The sequence below is a fragment of the Andrena cerasifolii genome, chromosome 8 (genome assembly GCF_050908995.1).
Source record: "Andrena cerasifolii isolate SP2316 chromosome 8, iyAndCera1_principal, whole genome shotgun sequence".
In the NCBI taxonomy this organism is placed as follows: domain Eukaryota; kingdom Metazoa; phylum Arthropoda; class Insecta; order Hymenoptera; family Andrenidae; genus Andrena; species Andrena cerasifolii.
Genome location: NC_135125.1, coordinates 6,405,351 through 6,423,249, shown reverse-complemented (window position 1 = coordinate 6,423,249; position 17,899 = coordinate 6,405,351). Strand labels below are relative to the sequence as shown.

The 17,899-nt window shown below is 48.0% G+C and overlaps 2 protein-coding genes across 17 annotated transcripts in view; both read left to right on the top strand.

Moving 5' to 3' along the window:
• The window catches only part of LOC143372093 (uncharacterized), a 5,175-nt gene extending 3,282 nt beyond the window's left edge, over positions 1-1,893 (top strand). The window contains exon 4 of the mRNA XM_076818001.1: positions 181-1,893. Coding sequence (XP_076674116.1) covers positions 181-303 — 123 coding nt within the window. The 3' untranslated portion in view covers positions 304-1,893. The remainder of the gene's footprint in view (positions 1-180) is intronic.
• The window catches only part of Rdgb (retinal degeneration B), a 26,612-nt gene extending 8,777 nt beyond the window's left edge, over positions 1-17,835 (top strand). Inside the window, exons 1-22 of one of the 16 annotated variants that reach the window (XR_013086202.1) lie at positions 3,425-4,029; positions 6,460-6,644; positions 6,963-7,299; positions 7,376-7,512; positions 7,605-7,722; positions 7,806-8,187; positions 8,273-8,445; positions 9,103-9,207; positions 9,290-9,475; positions 9,549-9,711; positions 9,801-10,190; positions 10,255-10,550; positions 10,624-10,776; positions 10,851-11,113; positions 11,182-11,290; positions 11,363-11,519; positions 11,589-11,738; positions 11,810-11,990; positions 12,084-12,312; positions 12,686-12,808; positions 13,434-13,655; positions 15,277-15,416. Coding sequence is in view for 11 of the 16 variants with exons in the window: in XM_076817925.1 (XP_076674040.1) it covers positions 6,567-6,644; positions 6,963-7,299; positions 7,376-7,512; positions 7,605-7,722; positions 7,806-8,187; positions 8,273-8,445; positions 8,689-8,718; positions 9,103-9,207; positions 9,290-9,475; positions 9,549-9,711; positions 9,801-10,190; positions 10,255-10,550; positions 10,624-10,776; positions 10,851-11,113; positions 11,182-11,290; positions 11,363-11,519; positions 11,589-11,738; positions 11,810-11,990; positions 12,084-12,358; positions 15,277-15,421 (3,828 nt within the window). In the remaining 5 variants the exon portion in view is untranslated. The other 15 variants (XR_013086198.1, XR_013086199.1, XM_076817925.1 and 12 more) reach the window with 15 other exon arrangements.
• The last annotated feature ends 64 nt before the right edge of the window (positions 17,836-17,899 follow it).

Sequence of the window (17,899 nt, the reverse complement as noted above, 5' to 3'; positions counted from 1 at the left end):
ACCCGCGCCGCAGGAATTTTACATTTCTTTTTCCTTCGGCTTCTTTCCTCGCTGCGCTGTATTCTTCTTTTTCTTCCGTGTCCCGTTTCAAGCGCGCCGTTGTGCTCGATTATTATACCTGGAATCGGGATCGATTACCTCGTCCCTGCGAGTAACTTATAAATATTTCCCTCGCGGCAGCCTTTCCCGTGGGGCGACGGCAGGCGCACGCTTTTCCACAATCCCGTGAAAAATCCAATAGCCCCGCACGGGTACGAAGTGCCAGACCCGAATGCAGCGAAGACAAGCCAGCGGAAGGATTAACGGACACGCCACGATACGCGTGAGAGAAAAGGGACAAATAAAATTGCCTGCCGTGGCCGCATTAGCCGTCCACCGTCCCGGGAAATTTGCCTGGAAATAGATCGGTTCAGCGTGCTTTAAACCTACCCCCGATTCGGATATTCCTCGACGAATACTGCGACCCCTACATCTCAGCAAATTCAGGACGACAGCTACTCGGAGCTTTCCCTTCGGAAACTCGCCGGCTGAATTATCCGCCGTGAACACGGTAGTGGAGTGCCGGATACTCTGCATCCGGCGGGGCAATGAATGTATATAACGCGATGATTATCGTTGACCGCGTTCGTCTCTTTGTGGACACGTTTCCCGTTCCATCCATAGTTTTCTGTACCACTGCGGCCAATAAAGTTTCAATTTTTGTTCAACACAGCGATGGGGTAAAAAGTCGAGGTGAATACTTGCGAAACGTGAAATTGGTAGCACTCGATTTGTCGCGACGCCAGTAATTGCGATAGTAATGGCGCCCTTCCTGGTCCGAGACGCTGCTATAACCGTAACATTGTTCTTCGCTGTAGTCAGCTTGACGGTACTCATTAGCAGGCTATTTTCCGCACGACTCTCGCCTATGAGGAGCAGAAAAAAAAACAGAACACGATTGGGGCCACTTCGCTCTACTGTAGAGTATAACACCGCGCGTGCTAGTTAATCTGCCAGCGTCACTTCTCTCCTTAACGACGTCTCGAGTAAAGTCCCAGATGTTGGTACATATCGCATAAGGTGGTCATAAAACACGTCTCGCTCGCGCGTGTCGGGAGTTGAACGTCGGCCATGTGCATCCTCGGAAGGTCAACGGTGGACGAGTCTCCTGAGCACATTCTTGCCCCTCCTTTCGTCGCCTGGAGAAATCCTCTGCTTGCGTCACCGCGCCATGTGCATATTGTGCCAACAGACTCTTAATAATGTTGTTTGACGTCACGCGTGTACCTTGACCATGTGGGAATAGAACTTAAGACTGCCAGATAGCGTCTCTGTGCTCGGTTCCCCCAAATCTAAGAAACGATCATTTAGGTTTAGGTTTTTTTTCTGTGCTACATGCCACAAGATGGCGCTTCAAGTTATCACTTATTCCGCCCAGTGGACTATCTCAACGATCATTTAGCATATGCTTATTAAAAGTATAGTAAGTTTTAATAACAAAAATATACAAGATAGTGTGTGACTACAAAAGCATGGTTATGGTGATATCGACACCGAATTTGTCGTTAACTTAGGGCACGCACGTGTGTCCTCGGTCACGAGAATCGCTCTGAATCGCCGATCCGCTCGACACCGCGAATCCATCCGAGCGCCAGCGAAACGTCCCGAGGTTCCGCGAATCGGCCCGAGGAGTATTCGGGCTCCTTCGATTCGCAGTATCAAACTACTACAAAAGGTTGCCTCTTTACCGTTAAAAGGCTATAAATTAAGGTAAAACTTACGAAACGATCAGCCACTTTTTAAGCTTTTGTGCGAATCAAACCGCGCCTATCTATTCATAAACTGTCTCCTATATTACGCCGCAAAAGGGAGAGAGGGAGGGACGGAGGGAGAATGGTTTCTGCCGTCCATCGAGCGACCTCCCGGCGCTTTTGTGCCAAATCACAGGGAAAGCGTCACTAACCTTCCGCAATCTCTATCCTTTTCATAGGCGAATTTCATTCTCCTCTCCCATCTATCGCGAAATAGGCCGAGCTGCCTGGCCTCGCGCGCGGTCGTAACATTAGATTTACTGAGCGGGATAAGGAATATCGGGAGTGCACCCGGCTAATGTCAGAGGTCACTATTCTTCATCAACCGCGCACGGCAAATTTCAATGTAATCGCGCGCGCACAGTGCTCCAGCAACTTTGCGTGGACAAGTGCACCTCGCCTCGCGTATTAATGCAATTTCACAGAGTTCATGTCAATGACGATGCTGCTGCGTGTTTTTCTTTCTGAACTTAGCAATTTTCTGCCTCCTGCTGCCTGATTAGTAATCGACTCTCCCCCTGTTATCAGTGCCTTCTCCCTTTCCCGCTTATTGCTCTCATCCTCTGACAACTAATTTTCAATAAGCTAAATATTTAAATTGCCTATTCTTGTTCTTCTTCAGAGTCTAGAGCCCATCCATAGGTCAGGAGAGTCAACCAAGCCTAACAATTGCAACCAACATCCACCCCCGTCCCTTGAAGAGTTCCTTCCCTGCTCTATAAAAAGAAGATTCTCGAAAGGGCGTGTGGAAGAGGTGTTGCGCGAGAATAAACAAGCTTGGTTCTCGCCCACCCTCTGCCCCCGTGTCGCGGGAACGATGAGAGTGGCTTTCAGCCTGAGCTATTCCGAGGACGGAGAAGAAGAAAGGATTCTCGCCCCGACAAGTGGCGTGCTCCCTCCTTGGTGGGTGTCGCTAGTCATTCTAAGATCATACATGAAGCGCCGGGTAGAGGGTCGGCGCGGTTGTTCGCCAAGCAGCTCCAGCCTCGTGGAACGCGCGCGTCCACCCTCCTCGGCGAGCGTTTACTAGTCTCTCGCCTCGAAGCGTTGGCGCTCGCTGGCGTGTTATGGCGCATCTGGTCTCGCGTTCTCTTGCCCGCTCGGGGATCGATCAATAGGCCAGAGAGGCGGCGGAGGCGGCTAACGGTGGCTTGTCCAGCCAGTGACGGTCTCGAAAATTTCCATTGCTAATGACAGATCATTAAGATCCCCGAGAAACCGCTACACAATTCTCCTCGCAACGTCTTTCGCATCTGTATCGCCTGGAACGTCCTCCTGAACTCTGGCGCTCCCCGGTATCGATGCACTCGAATCGATAAGGAATTCCCCACAGAGTTGCTCGCAAAAACTCGCCCCACGAGTGCAGAGGTACTCTCGTTGCCTTAGCGCCCAGCGATGCCCGAAAGTTTCCGGCGATAAACCGAACTCGAAGCGCAACTTTGGTATTTGGAGCGGCGAGGGTGCTCCAGAGGGACGGGAAGGGCGCGCGCCTCCGTCTCACGGCCCTGCGTCCGGATCACCGGGTTGCGGGGGCGGCAGGGGGCGCTCCGATTGGTCCAGCTCGATTTCGCGGGTTCGCGCGTGCCAACGGGCCCGCCAATGGCAGCCACCTCCGGCCCGTCAGTCAGTGGCCGCGCGTTGCCGATGGAACGTCGCGACGTTGTTGGGTCGCGTCTACCCTCCGCCGACCCTCTGACGAGTCTAACGAATCCTCGGCAATCTTTGCCTTAACAGATCTTCCCAGAAGGAGCACGTGATACAGCTTCACGCCTCTCTCCGTCGTTCCCTCGTTCTCGCTCGCTGTCGCCGCTTTAACGAGGAGGCCAGCGCCGTTTCGCAACCTTGTGCCCAGCAACCACTTTTACCTGGAAGCCGAGCGACGCGACAGAGCGAAGTCCGCCTGAGACTCGTTTTGCATTCCCGAAGAAGTGGCACGCGCCTTGGTCCCAAGTATCTTGAACCGATCTCAGCACCATTCGTGCACAGTACGGCGCGCAGTCGATGCCTCGATGCTCGTTCGTTAGCTGCTCTATCGACACAGTCCGGCGCCGGTGCCCCGTGGATCGTGGCGTGCCGCAGCTTATCCTGGCTTCCCGCAATTTATCCTGCTACGCGCCCAAGGTGCGGCGCGAAAACTGCTCTACACCCGGGGGAACAGGACGAGCGATCCTCTTCCACGCCGGCAACACGGAGCCTGCCCCATTTCCGCGATGCCCAAGGTTAAGGAAACACTCTGCTCGTAAGTACGCGAAGGTGCGACGGCTCGCGTGTCCCCTCGATTCTTTACGACGCGTGCGGATGACAGGGCTCGCGTCAAACGCTGCAAGACTGTCAGTCGAGCACGTCCGACACGATTGGCGCTGTCCGACAGGTTACAGTCCAATCGCAGGTTACAGCGCTCCACTCAGCTACCGAGAATGGGATTACGTTCGAGCGCGACTCTGAAGATCGAGATCCCACTGTAAAAAACTCTTTTGAATGAAGGTCCCTGAGAAAAAGCACACCTCGGGTTAGTTGCAAGAGCGTTATAGAGCGCAGTTTCTCCCGCGAGAGTTTACGAGTATTCTAAATTATGGTTGATTTTAATGGTAAAATGTGTTAGTCGTTTTACCGCTGAAAGAGCGATTTTGGGTATATGGGATCGCGGTGGTACAGGTGGGTAGGTATAAATACGCGTGTTGCGCAACATTTTGTTTATTGCTCTTCCGCAGCCTCGGGAAACCCAGACTCAGTTATCGCGGCGCTGTTCCATTGGCATTTCGTGGAGCAGGTTATTCGGCACTTTTAATATATCTCAGACGAAATGAAGGGTAAGGAGGGAAATAGATAATGCCACGATACAGCGTTGTCGAGAAAATTAAGGCTACTAGGCAGTCGTTCCTGTCTGAAATTAAGCATTTCTGTTTTAATTAATTACAAAGAAACAAATTGAAACTGGGACTTGTTCTTTGGCACGAAGTTTATTAACATCATAAGCTTGAAAAAAACTTGTTTGTTTAGTCAAAAATATGCATTGTTTATGACGCTACACTGTCCTCCTTAAGGCTTGCCTCCTAGCATTTCCCAATTTTTAAAGAGAAGTTGAAATATTTGATGTTCCACGCGTCTCTTACCTTGTAAGTAAAGTTACAAAACCCTTCGTAGAAATCTGGAAAAAGTCTGATTTAATCACTTTTTTTACAACGGTACAAAGAAAATGATAAAATTTCAGTTTTCTCGGATGCTTCGAAATGCTAGACAGGACATTTTAAATAACCGGGGCAGTACAGATGGATCATTAAAGAGGCTTCTTAAAAAAGTGCCAGACCCAAATTAAAGTTATTGGAAGCTCTTATTCTTTATGAAAAGAAACTAAAACCCTATTGAGACCCCATTGATTGAGGTTTTACCATCCCTGAAGCCCCAAAAGATGAGGTCTTTGCTTCTTTTCATAAAGAATAAGAGTTTTGATTAACTTTAATTTAGATCTGGTCCGAAACCACATATTTTGTGAAGATGCTCGAATTTGTTTTGAATCAATTGGCACCTCCGTTTTTGGGTTATCACGGCGAAACGAAAGAAACTTTTTTAAAAAGCCTCTTCAATGATCCATCTGTACCGTCATATGTAATGCATATTTTTTACTACACAAACAAGTTTTTTCTAAAGCTTATGATGTTAATAAACTTCGTGCCAAAAGACAAGCCCCAGTTTCAATTTGTTTCTTTGTAAACAGAAATGTTTGATTTTAGACAGGAACGACTGTCTAATACCCTTAAGTTTTAATACGAAATAAGGTTCAGTGAATTTAATTTTCTTAAATAATTTCTCGTTTTAGCTTGAGGAGAGAAGCTTATGCTTAGGCAAAAAGTGAGGACATTCCGTACTTTGTTCCAGTGCGGAGTGGCAATTTAATATTTTTAATCAGTATACCAAATCTTTAACGTTATTTTACGGGGGTCTTTGAACTTTATAACTATAAATGTATACTATAAATCGCAGACTCGCGAAAACTGGACGTTCCCCTTTTTTTCTCCGTACCCTTCGAATGGTATTCGTGAAGTAAATGTGGTTGACGCTTGAGCCTAAAACGCGATTAAACGGCGACGAGAATACGTGTTCGCTGTTTAGGTAGAAGAAGACCAACTTCAATGCAATCGATATAATCAGTGATCTAGCCTTCTGCCTCTGAAAGAATGCGATTTGTTAATGGTAACGCGATTAAGTTTGTTGCAACGTTATTATTAATGCCCATTGAACCGCCGACGGCTGACCCAGAGCGAGGATTTGCGTGGAGACACGCGGAGCAAACACAGGCGATACGGCATTTGACGTGCTTCAATTATAAGGGTGAGGAGAAAACCGCCAGTCGATGCTCGCGAAGGTCTTTCCGTTTCTAACGCACGAGAAACCACCGACAGGCGCGAGCTTCCGTGCTTTCGAATGAATATCTGATGGATCGAGCCACGGATAGGGACACTCGCGCGAATCGCGCGTAGAACACGACACGTACGATCCCCCGATAACGTCTCTGATATTCCGAATCGATTGCGCGGCAAAGTCCTCCAGGGGGAAATATAATAATTTTTATTATGATTCGTCGCGTCCACGAGGGGAAGCTCGATAACGAATCTAGAGCGTTCTCCCTCTGTGCTTAACGGTGTTTTAATGGTCGTTGCTCTTTTTCAAGGATCACGCCTGTGCTACCATGAGGTTGAATGGTAAAAGCGAGACGAAAGCCTTCGAGCGAGAAGCGTTCTACACGGCAGCGGATAGACGATAAATAACAGCGGCAAAATGTTGATAAAAGAGTATCGAATACCACTGCCTCTCACCGTGGAGGAGTACAGAATTGCTCAGCTTTATATGATAGCGGTAATTATCTCACAGCCATAAACACAGTCGTAGCGTACCGCTTATCAGCGATTAGGGGATCAAACTCCATGGGAATGGACCAAACGCTATTGCCGGAGTCGGGGAATGTTCCGTGTGCCTTCGTAACGCGATTAGCGTCCGCTTTAAAATTCTTAATGGTCGTGCATTAGGGGCCAAAAGTATGAGGTCACTTCTCAGTGAAAGCGCGGCAGAGTAAATAACCCGTAGGAAGATGGACAGCAGCGATAAGACGGTCTCGTACCGTTGGCCCAGTGTGCCGGGTCGCAGTTTTCTTAGAATGAATCGTACCACTTGCAGAAAAAGTCTCGCGAGGAGAGTCAAGGAGCTGGCAGCGGCGTGGAGATCATAGTAAACGAGCCCTACAACAACGGTCCAGGTGGTAACGGGCAGTACACACACAAGGTTTACCACGTGGGGAGTCACCTGCCGGAGTGGTTCAAGAGCCTGCTGCCCAGGTCGGCGTTGATCGTGAAGGAGGAGGCATGGAACTCTTATCCCTACACGAAGACTCGCTACACCTGCCCGTTCGTCGAGAAATTCTCCATCGAGATAGAGACTTATTATTTCCCTGATAACGGCTACCAGGAGAACGTGTTCAAGCTCAGCGGCAGCGATCTGAGAAACCGAATCGTCGGTACGTGCTCGTCGCTCGCATTCCTGCCTTTTCTTTTCCACCCGAACGCGTTATCGATTATTGAATGGAATTTCAGACGTGATCGACATCGTCAAGGATCAATACGCGGGCGACTACGTGAAAGAGGAGGATCCGAAGCTGTACGTGTCCCAGAAAACTAACCGGGGACCGCTGACCGAGTCATGGCTGGAGGAGTACTGGGCAGACGTAAAAGTATCTAGTCCTTTTCCAGTCCCTTAGACGAATCTCTGCTGTAATTAATCAATGCTGGATGCTAATTGAGATCCTTTCCGGCGGCTGTTTAGGGAAAGCAACAGCCAACAGCGTCCGGCAAGTCACTGATGTGTGCCTACAAGTTGTGTCGCGTGGAGTTCCGTTATTGGGGCGTGCAGACGAAGTTGGAGAAGTTCATACACGACATAGGTCAGTGTACAGTGCGCGTAGACGCATCCCTTGGCTTCTACGTCCATATTATGCCGCGTGAAATGTAACGCGATGAATTGCAGCGTTGAGGAAGACCATGGTGCGCGCACACAAGCAAGCCTGGGCCTGGCAAGATGAATGGGACGGTCTGACGATGGAGGACATTCGAGAAATCGAACGGCAAACTCAGCTGGCGCTGCAACGGAGGATGGGCGCGGTGGAGGGCGGCGAAGAAGCCACGGAAGAGAACCAGGAGAAGGGTACTTCCAACGCGACGATGACACCCCAGGAGTCTGACGTTGCCATGACTTTAGCCGCCACTCTCGGAAGCATCGAGAAGAACGAGGACCCTCAGAGCCCACCGAGTCTCAGGAAGTCGTCCGACATAGGTATGACGAGCACGGCCGTCAGCTCCGAGGGCGAAGCCAGCCCCGAAGACTCGCCGACCGAAGTACCCGAGCTTAGGTAAAAGCGGAAGTAAAATCAGGAATCTATCTGCTCGCGTGGAACTCCGCCTGTACGGTGCTTGAGACGAGCGCGTTCGTTTCAGAAATGTTCCTGCCGAGGAGACGGGAGACGCTAAGAAGGGGTGGAAGACCAAGGCGGCGATGCACTCGCCGATCTCGAATAAGAGCTTCGACATGCAGATGGTGAATTGGCGGATGGAAAGTATCGTGAGGGAGTCAGAGTCGGGCAGCGAAGAGGAGTTCTTCGATTGCCAAGGTAAAATGCCGATTTGCATAGGGACAGGCATGATAGTTGTTCTTCCAAAGGGTCTGCGTGCATGAAGCTAACCGGCGCGACTGAACGACGAGGCAGACGCCTGGTGAATTTTCTTGGACACGTAATATTCTAGAAATTCGCACGTTCGGTGTAGGGAGTACAGCATGAGCCGGCTGATCGATCGATACTTTCTGTTCTCATTATGTGTACCCTCTGTTTCTTGTGTTGCATTCCACACTGCAGCTGGGTTCGTTATACCTATTATACGCAAAGGTAGGACACGTAGATAGCGATGAATACGTAGAACTGCAGTCTTCTTAGCGTGTTCGAGATGTATTCGAAGGATTATAGATCGACGGTGATGCTAGTGCCTGTATTCGGAAACATTGCGCGATTGCGTTCATGCCTCTCGTAGACGAAGTAAGACTCTTCTTGCTGGAATCCAATTATTTACCGCAGCACGAAGCAATGGTTACGTAGATCATACGCGAACGTAATGCCAGAGGCTGCTTATGTTACTATGCTTCTTAACATCTATTCTGATCTGACTAGGGGAACGTCCCGATTGCGTGTTCTTATATTTCCTGTCTTAACACGTGTCACGGCTTCTCAGAAAGACGCGATGCATAAGCAATGTTAAAATTTCTGATTATACAGAGAGCTTCGGAGATAACTCTTCATTAGCTAAATGGAGTTCTTTGGATCTTCTAGCAGAAGAGGAGGACAATACGTTCACTCCGCCACACACTGCGAACAAAGAAGGTAAATGGCCACAGGTCATCCAAGAAAGCTCTACTCTTCCATTAACTGTCGCTACAAGTTCTTCCTTATTGTACGTTTTCAGACGATACGATATTCTCGCCTTCCTATCTCCAACGAATGGCCAGTGAACGTAGCAGTAAAAGATTGCAGATCTCCTCGTCGGCGAGCATCGATGCCTCGTGTCCAGCCTCGCCTCAACACTCTCCCACTCATCAGCCGTGCAAAACCACCATGCTCATTATCGCGATGCACGCAGGAAGCGTGTTAGGTAACCAGCATCCCAGTGTAAATTCTATCGAGCCATTACTTCACGCGACTGACGTTGCATCTGCATATTCTAGACGCCAATGTCGATTTGACCGCAAAAAAGTCTGACATTACAACGTTCAAAGGGGCCTTCGAGTCTGTCATGAGACAACACTATCCCAGCATGGTTGGACATGTCTCCATTAAGTTCGTCCCCTGTCCCTCCATCTGTACCGAAGGTCTTGGTATTTTATCGAGGTAAAGCTGGGAGAGCCAGGTGAAAAGTCCAACTTTTATACCATTTGTGTTTCACTCGTGATCGCTCTTTTTAATCTGTTCCCTTGCAGTCTAAGTCCGTACAGTTTCGACGTGTCGCCATCCTCCACGAACACTCCTCAAGTGACACACGACACGATTCCAATCGGAGCGATACCATTGCTCGCTAGCTCCACTCCCGAGTATCAGGACGCGGTTTCGCGAGTGATAGCTGGAGCGAATCAAGTCTACCACGAGTTCGTCAGAAGCGAGGAGGGTCGCTGTTTCGCGGGGCAGATATGCTTCATCGGGGACTCGGTAGGAGCTATCTTAACGTACGACGCTTTGTGTAGATCAGCTAACTCTAGGCACAACAGCGAGAACAATGTTCTGGACACCCAAGGCGTTGAGAACAGCGCGAGCCTCGAAGACGGTAGACACCTGGCAGCACCCTCTCCCAGAAGGAAATCTTCTAGCCCCAGGTGAATTATTAATTAACGCGTGTTCGATAAAGTCGCGAAATTGACCATCTTCTTCCTCTTTCAGCGATAGCCAACATAGCCAACAGCATTGTAGATTGGACTTCGAAGTAGGGGAATTTTTCATGTTCGGTAGCCCACTAGCTGTAGTTCTGGCGTACAGAAAGATCTCTCTGGGTGGCGATAAGAGTAGTAATATACAACGGCCGTTGGTGAATCAGGTGTACAATTTGTTCCACCCCACCGACCCTGTGGCTGCTAGGCTAGAGCCACTGATCTCCGCGAGATTCTCTCTTCTTCCGCCCGTTATCGTGGCGCGATACCAGAAGTATCCGCTTGGGAACGGCCAGCCTTACCACTTGCGTACGTATCGATCCTTCGGGAGCCCGGCCAGGTCGACGAATCGCGAGAATCATTAGTAATACGAAACTTTCAGTGGAAGCCATTCAAACGAATCCACAGTTATTCACGGACAGTCTGAACGTTCCAGTCATGTCGATCTCTCACCTAAGACGACTGTCCGATATATCGATTCACAGTACCATGTCCGGTATGGTGGAGAATGTTTCTTTACAAACAATGTCCAATTGTAAGCGAACCACGAGCGACTGGCAATACCGCGAGCGCCGATAGTCTGTTACCGCTCTGGGTTGTCTGTTGCAGTAACGCAAAAGTGGTGGGGCAACAAGAGATTAGACTACGCGCTCTACTGTCCGGAGGGTTTAGCGAACTTCCCTACGAACGCTCTGCCTCATCTTTTTCACGCCAGCTACTGGGAATCCTCCGACGTTATTGCGTTCATCCTAAGGCAGCTGGGCAGATTCGACTTGCCATTACTCACCAACGAGGAGAAACAGTTAACTTGCTTCCGTCCAGGTCAACCAAGGGAAAAGTGGAATAAGAAACGTACTTCCGTTAAGTTAAAGGTAAGCTAACGGTATCCTTAGTGGTATTCTCCAATGCTCGTAATACTTGAGAGAACCCTTCGCTCCAGAACGTTGCTGCCAATCATAGAGCGAACGATGTAATTGTTAGAGAAGGAGCAATGCAGGTGTTGGTTGCGAGGTTTATGTACAGTCCAATCGACGTTATCGCTCTGACAGGTACGATAAGCGCAATTTTCTGTATAAAATCTATATCTTAAGCACCCCCCTCGAGTATAATCGATCTTGTAGGCGAGAAAGTGGATATCCACATCATGAAGGACGCCCCGGCAGGTGAATGGACGTACTTATCTACCGAAGTGACTGATAAAAATGGTAGAATAACGTATAAAATACCGGACGACAGAGCGTTCAGCTACGGACTCTATCCAGTTAAAATGATCGTTAGGTAGTATCGTCGATCCACATGTACTAGGCGTAATGTAATATATCTGAAGCATAAACGTTCGTCTTCCAGAGGTGATCATACATCTGTAGACTTCTTCTTGGCTGTGATTCCACCGAAGACAGAGTGCGTGGTATTTAGCATAGATGGTTCGTTCACTGCGAGCATGTCTGTCAGCGGGAAGGATCCGAAAGTCAGAGCAGGGGCTGTAGACGTTGTCAGGTGGGTGTCAAGCCGCTGCGTCCGAGAATGCATTCTGTTTATAACTCGGGGTCCTTGGTTGTTTTAATTAGGCACTGGCAAGAACTGGGTTATTTAATTATTTATATTACCGCGAGGCCTGACATGCAGCAGCAGAAAGTTGTTTCCTGGCTGTCCCAACATAACTTCCCCCATGGTCTTGTATCTTTCGCGGATGGTCTGTCGACGGATCCGCTTGGCCATAAAGCTGCGTACTTAAACAAGCTTGTGCAGGTGAATAGCTGCCTAGTGTATATACAGCTCCGTTCGCTTCCTGTTTATCATTGATCGACGATAACGCCGAGCCACGTAACTCGTTGATTCCAGGAGCACGGAATGATGATTCACCACGCGTACGGCAGCAGTAAAGACATTAGCGTTTACACTGCGATTAATCTTAAGCCGAGTCAAATTTTCATCATTGGGAAAGCGCCAAAGAAGCATCACACTCTGGCAACGATCCTTCACGACGGCTACGCCGCTCATTTGACCACGCTGCAGGCCCACGGGGGCTCGAGGCCTGCCCAGGGTAACGCGCGGATGGTGATACCAAGAGGTCAGTTCGGTTTACCGGGACAAAACGCTTCTCTGCGACGGAGAAGGTGAGTTATCCGTTCGATCGTGATATTCTATGTGGATATTGTGCCTCTGTCGCTTACATCTTGCCGTGATGCGGGCATTTTTAAGGTAATAATCCTTTCGATCCTCGTTGCTATCCTCAACGTTCAGATGTTTCGGTTGCTGCGGAATGCTGGAATTGTCACGCGTGTATGCGATAAATGTTGTCTCCTAGAAAGAAGATGCGCGGAGTTGGGCGTAAGGCATTCCGGCGACCAATCAAACCTTCTCTTCTCTGTACATAGATAATGCCTGTATTTTTATAGCTCGCCATACTGTGCGGTCAGTATGGGAATTTCAAGCGAGAGTAGTTGTTTCAGTGGCGATCAATGATGTCTGACCCTCCTATTCGAATCGCGACCGTCAATGTTAAACTAAAAACCCACGTATGTCGAGTGATTTCTCTGTAAAACAATCGTAACCACAAGAACAAGGTACATACACTGAATAATCTAAGTAGTCTTGGCATGGTATAATCCGTAAGAATCTCGACAAACGATATAGACGAGCAAATTACTTCCAAAGCTTTCCTCTTGCCCATGAGAAGTGGTAGCAGGTACTTCTTAGTCTGTATCGTATGCCCGGATATATGAATCATCCCTGTATGACGTCCACTGTACGTTTTGGTAATAACTCGGCGGTTCAGTTCTCGACAACGTATAATTTCAATTGAAAAGTTCTCCCTAGTTACAGCTAGTCTACATCTATGTGATCTGTATACAGTACTTTCATTCTTCTCGGTACCATCCGCATCTACCCCTTTGCGTCCCCCCTTTCCGCTTGTCGTGTTAGAGCGATGCTGGGTTTACAGATAGAAAACTAGCGTTTTTAATAAGTTCCACTTTAGTTTTTCACCAGCCATGAGTATTAAGCTTCAGAGCTTCATTCGGACTGTGTATCACTCGGCGTAATGTAAATTATTTATCGTTCTCCAATGCTGGAGCGACCTTCGTGGCAACTTATCTAACTTCTAATGCATTCCCAACCTGTTTGACTCTTTTTAGCTGGTAGCTAAGAGGTTTGAACAGTGTCTAAAGCTGATCAGTTTGTTCGTTACAGGTACCTGTTATGAAGACGCGTCGCATTACGCGGCATAGTCGATATGATCGTGATCTCGGCAAGAGCCGCCACCATTCTACGCTCAAACTTAATGTTTTATCTATCGGCCGTACATATGTCCAGAATTTATGGTTAATCAACCTATGAGTGTCTAGATGTACAGAGACTAAACAGTTTTTTCGTTACCTCCTGAAATGGTCTGATCTCACTTTAGCGACCAAGGTAAACTAGAGCCCCATACCGCTTGAAATCTGTTAGGTGAATGATTGTGTTACACACAACATTACAGCTAGATCTACCACCTACGTCAATTTCGTTTTTCCTCGGTATATTTGTCTAATTAGAAGAGCTGAGAATACGAACGAGCATTGCGATTTAAGCTGGGTTTACACCTGACGAGTGAAAATTCAGACTGGGCGAGTACTGGGCCCAGTGGACTCACTCGGCCGAGCACTGGTCAGGTGTAAACTAAGCATAATTCTTCTCGCGTTCGGTGGTAGATCGGGCTAAGACATTGCTTGTACAAGAGACTAACAGCACGTCTGAACAAAAGCTCTGACACCATGCACGATTGTACACGTGAATGCCGTTTAAAGAAAATATCACAACTCACGGACATGCGGCGTACCGCCGTACAGGGAAGAGTCGACAGCTATTCTCACGAAATCACGCGTCTTTCGAATGTCTCTATCTATGCTTATCACATGATATTCGACTATCCTTTCCAGCTATGTATTTCACCCCTCGCGGATGGAGCAGATGTTGCGGATCCTGCAGCGATTGAAATCATTTCTTCCACGCTCGGCATCACTCGACTTGACCCCCTGCCTGTAAAACTGAACTGACTCTCCTAATCTCGTAACTTGTTGTACCGTTCTCTGTCCCAAAGCAACTTTCATTGTGAAAGCTCTGTCGAAGTTGCGGGGTATAGGTCTCTCGGCGAAGAAGCCAGACGGTTGCTTGCACAATGAATGGTGTTCTGTACTCGTTTAAGGAATGAGCAAGTAACCCGCTCTGCGTCGCTGTCATTGCAGACGGGACAGCCGTACGTTCTTCGTCGTCGCTCGAATCACTCGCCAATGCTTCTTCTTCATAGATATGTTACGTTTCTGTCACGCTTTCAGTATAAACATCCAACACACACCGCTAGCTGTACTATGCTGCTAATCCATGTCCTCATCTGCTTCCATTGCAGGCGATCTACGCCTACCTCGTTGATCGATACGGTGTACTTTACGGTTCGATAACGTTCAAGAGGTCTCCCCTCAGTGGAACGTACATGTACCTTAGTTGTAGCCTCTTAGCTGGTAGTCAAATCTAATCACATACATGCTAGAGTTTTAACGGAAAGTAGCTTGGGATAATTGCGACGAGAAAATAGCAAGATGGAGCAAAAGTTACTGCGACTATCTAAAAGAAATCTAACGGAATCCTGATTCGTTAAAGAGAACGCGTTTTATCTCTCGACGCTGGGAACTTGAACGCCAGGTTCAGCTTCCCAGCGTGACTCGGGGAAAAAACATCTACCTCGGTTCTTCAGGCATGACTCATGAAACCCCTGCAGCTGATAGCGAAGCAAACTTGTTCGATGCTTACCCTGTCTGTCAGTTTTCATTCTACTTCTAACATTGAGATATGCCTAAGAAGATACACGGCTGAGACCACTTAGAGGATCGCGTCAGAATGATAGCAGTAACCTGAATGAAGAAAGTGATCCTCTAATTGCTCTGAGCACTGTAGTAGACAGGTGGACCGAGTTAACTATCTAGCATTATGCACTGACAAGTTCTTAAAACACGAAGGCTTTCTTTGCCGCCCGATTACTAATCCCAACGAACGATAGCTCTTTCAGACTGGCGAAGCGTACAATATCGCAACCCATCCCGAGCAAGATTATCCTCCCTCTGGAACGATCAACGAGCGTCGGGCCTCCAATCTCGCAGCAGACCGCACCAGCCATAAGATCCACAGCGCCGGAGAAACACTGACGGTTCGCACGCTGCCGGTCGTTCTTCGAGTCCCGGCAGTAGGCGCACGAGATTACGCCAAACCGAAGGAGCCCTCGCGCGCTCGGGCCGACGTGTGCTCAACAACTCGACGAAGAAGATAATTCTACTTTGTTACTCCACTTTTGTATCCTCTATGTACACCTTTAAAATGCTCGCGCGCCACGCGCGGGATCGTACAGACTTCCTCCGAACGAAATGGCCCGAGGGCGCGAGGGCCTTCTTATCCGCGCGATGACGATCACACGGCTCCCTTATCAGAGACACCTACGCGACGCGGTGCGATTCACTTTTTTTACCGGGGCGCGACCAGAGCTTCTTTTCCAGCGACCTCCCCCCGACTAAACCTTTGTAAACGTTCGAGAGATCCCCGTGGCTGACGGAAGGGTGCCGCCCGAGCGCCCCTCGCGAATACGATCGAGCACGATCAAAAACTTTTGATAAGATAGTCCGAGATACAGCGTCTAGTTCCTAATACCGATGGCGAGCGAAAGGAAGCGACCTTTTCCTACGGAGAACGAGCACTGTTTTGTAGAGTCTGTTCCAGTTCGAGCGATGTGTATACAATCATCTTTTACATAGTCTTATCATCACTGTGTTTGTAGACGCTAAGTGAGACGTAAAATCGGCTCGCTGAGATTGTTACCTGAGCCCCTTCGTTGTTACCGAGAGGAATGTAACGCTAATCGTGACGTTCGCTGTTAGAGGTAATTTAGCCAGTAAGCCCCCGTTAGCACTCTAATCATTGCGGAGCTGTTGGATATGTAATGCATAATGTTGCGCCCAAGTTCCTTCGGTGCTATGTTAATTTCAATGCGATCATTCGTTAACCGATCTCCGCGGAGAACACACGGGAAGAGAATGGTATTAAGTCTAACGCCGTTTTGTACGTTGTCTATCGAGAAACCTTAAGAGTAACGGAATAGATGTTTCCCGGCGAACGTTGGTACAAAGACACATCCCTCTAATCGCGTAGATTCCGTGTCGCGATCGGCAATGCGAGCGCGACACTGGTGTATATAAATAAGTCGCTGCAATGTTCATGGGTAACTTTAGACTATGCGGATATGGTTTATCAATTAGCTATGAACCTCGTCGGCGGGTGTGCTGTCCAGATGATAATAAAAGTAGCCTCTCGCGCGCGAACAATACGGACAGCTCGGCGACGAACAGGGCTAACGTTAGTTATCGATTCGTTCTCGGCAATTGTGCGCTTGACATTTGTGATTAGATGGATAATTATTGCCTGGCTGTCGGCGGAGAGAGTATATTTAGTTTTGTAATTGGTAGCGATCCGAATTGTCGCGTCGCTTACTGTTACGACTAATTACCAGGATAGTTAGTCAGCTCGGTAGATAGATCTGCGGTTCAGCCTTCGGCTGTTCAAGCAACGATGTCTAAAAAGAGGCGCAGATTAGACGCGATGCTGCTCGACTCTCTGGATCTCGCGTCACCGTAGATATAACGGATCATCTTATTCTTTTCTTCGTCTTCTTTCCGAGCTAAGTGGCTCCTCGATGTCGGGCGAGATTAGAGTAATCGTACGATGATTAGTTGATTAACTCATTGTCGTGCCATCATTGTTCCTTGACTGTTTTCAATAATACGGTAGTCGATCAAACACCTGCCATTGATCTAGTCCTGGCGTGGAAGAGCATCCGTGCGTTACGTCGGCCGTTGTCCTCGCTGCGATGCGGTACCATGAAAGAAATTTATTAAATGAAATTATCGACTGTTTGTATCGGTGTAAAGTGGCACGAGCTCTAGTTCTGTATGCAGATATACGATGTACCGTGTTGCTCTGTATACACATGTATACGTCAATAAGTATGTGACCGTGTACGTGTGTACATACATATGTATATAAATGTGTATATGTGCGTGCAGGGTGTTTCGGAAGCGTGTAACTTTGTCGGATAGTCGAGGGATCGGTAGGATAGAATTAAGGAGAAGCGCTTGGAAGTTCATTATTCGTTTCGGCATGGTCAGACTAACCGGCAGAGCTATTCGTGAAATGCCCTGTACGCACGTATATGTATGTATACAATGACGTAAATGTTTAAGATATATACATACATATATATATTTATTCGTAGTCTATAAGTGACTGCAAAGATATTTTACTTATATGGATGAACGATTATCACCACTGGTAATAAGAGTTATATTTTTGTTAGCATAACTTAAATGACATGTTGTAATAACTAATCAAGAGTCATTGTTTTATATTATGCGACCTCGCTCTAACGTAACGATTGTTTTATATACCGTTGAATCATAATTTTCTTGATCAGCCTCAGCGGGAAAGGATCTCAATAGAACGCCTGGCCGACAAAACTGTATTCCCACTTTCTTCATTGGATATTACAATAAATGATAAATCATTGTCGTTTAAATTTCACTACGTTCGCTTCCCTCCAGTTCAGTTTCCACGCTATTTCTAAGGTTTAAACAGTACTG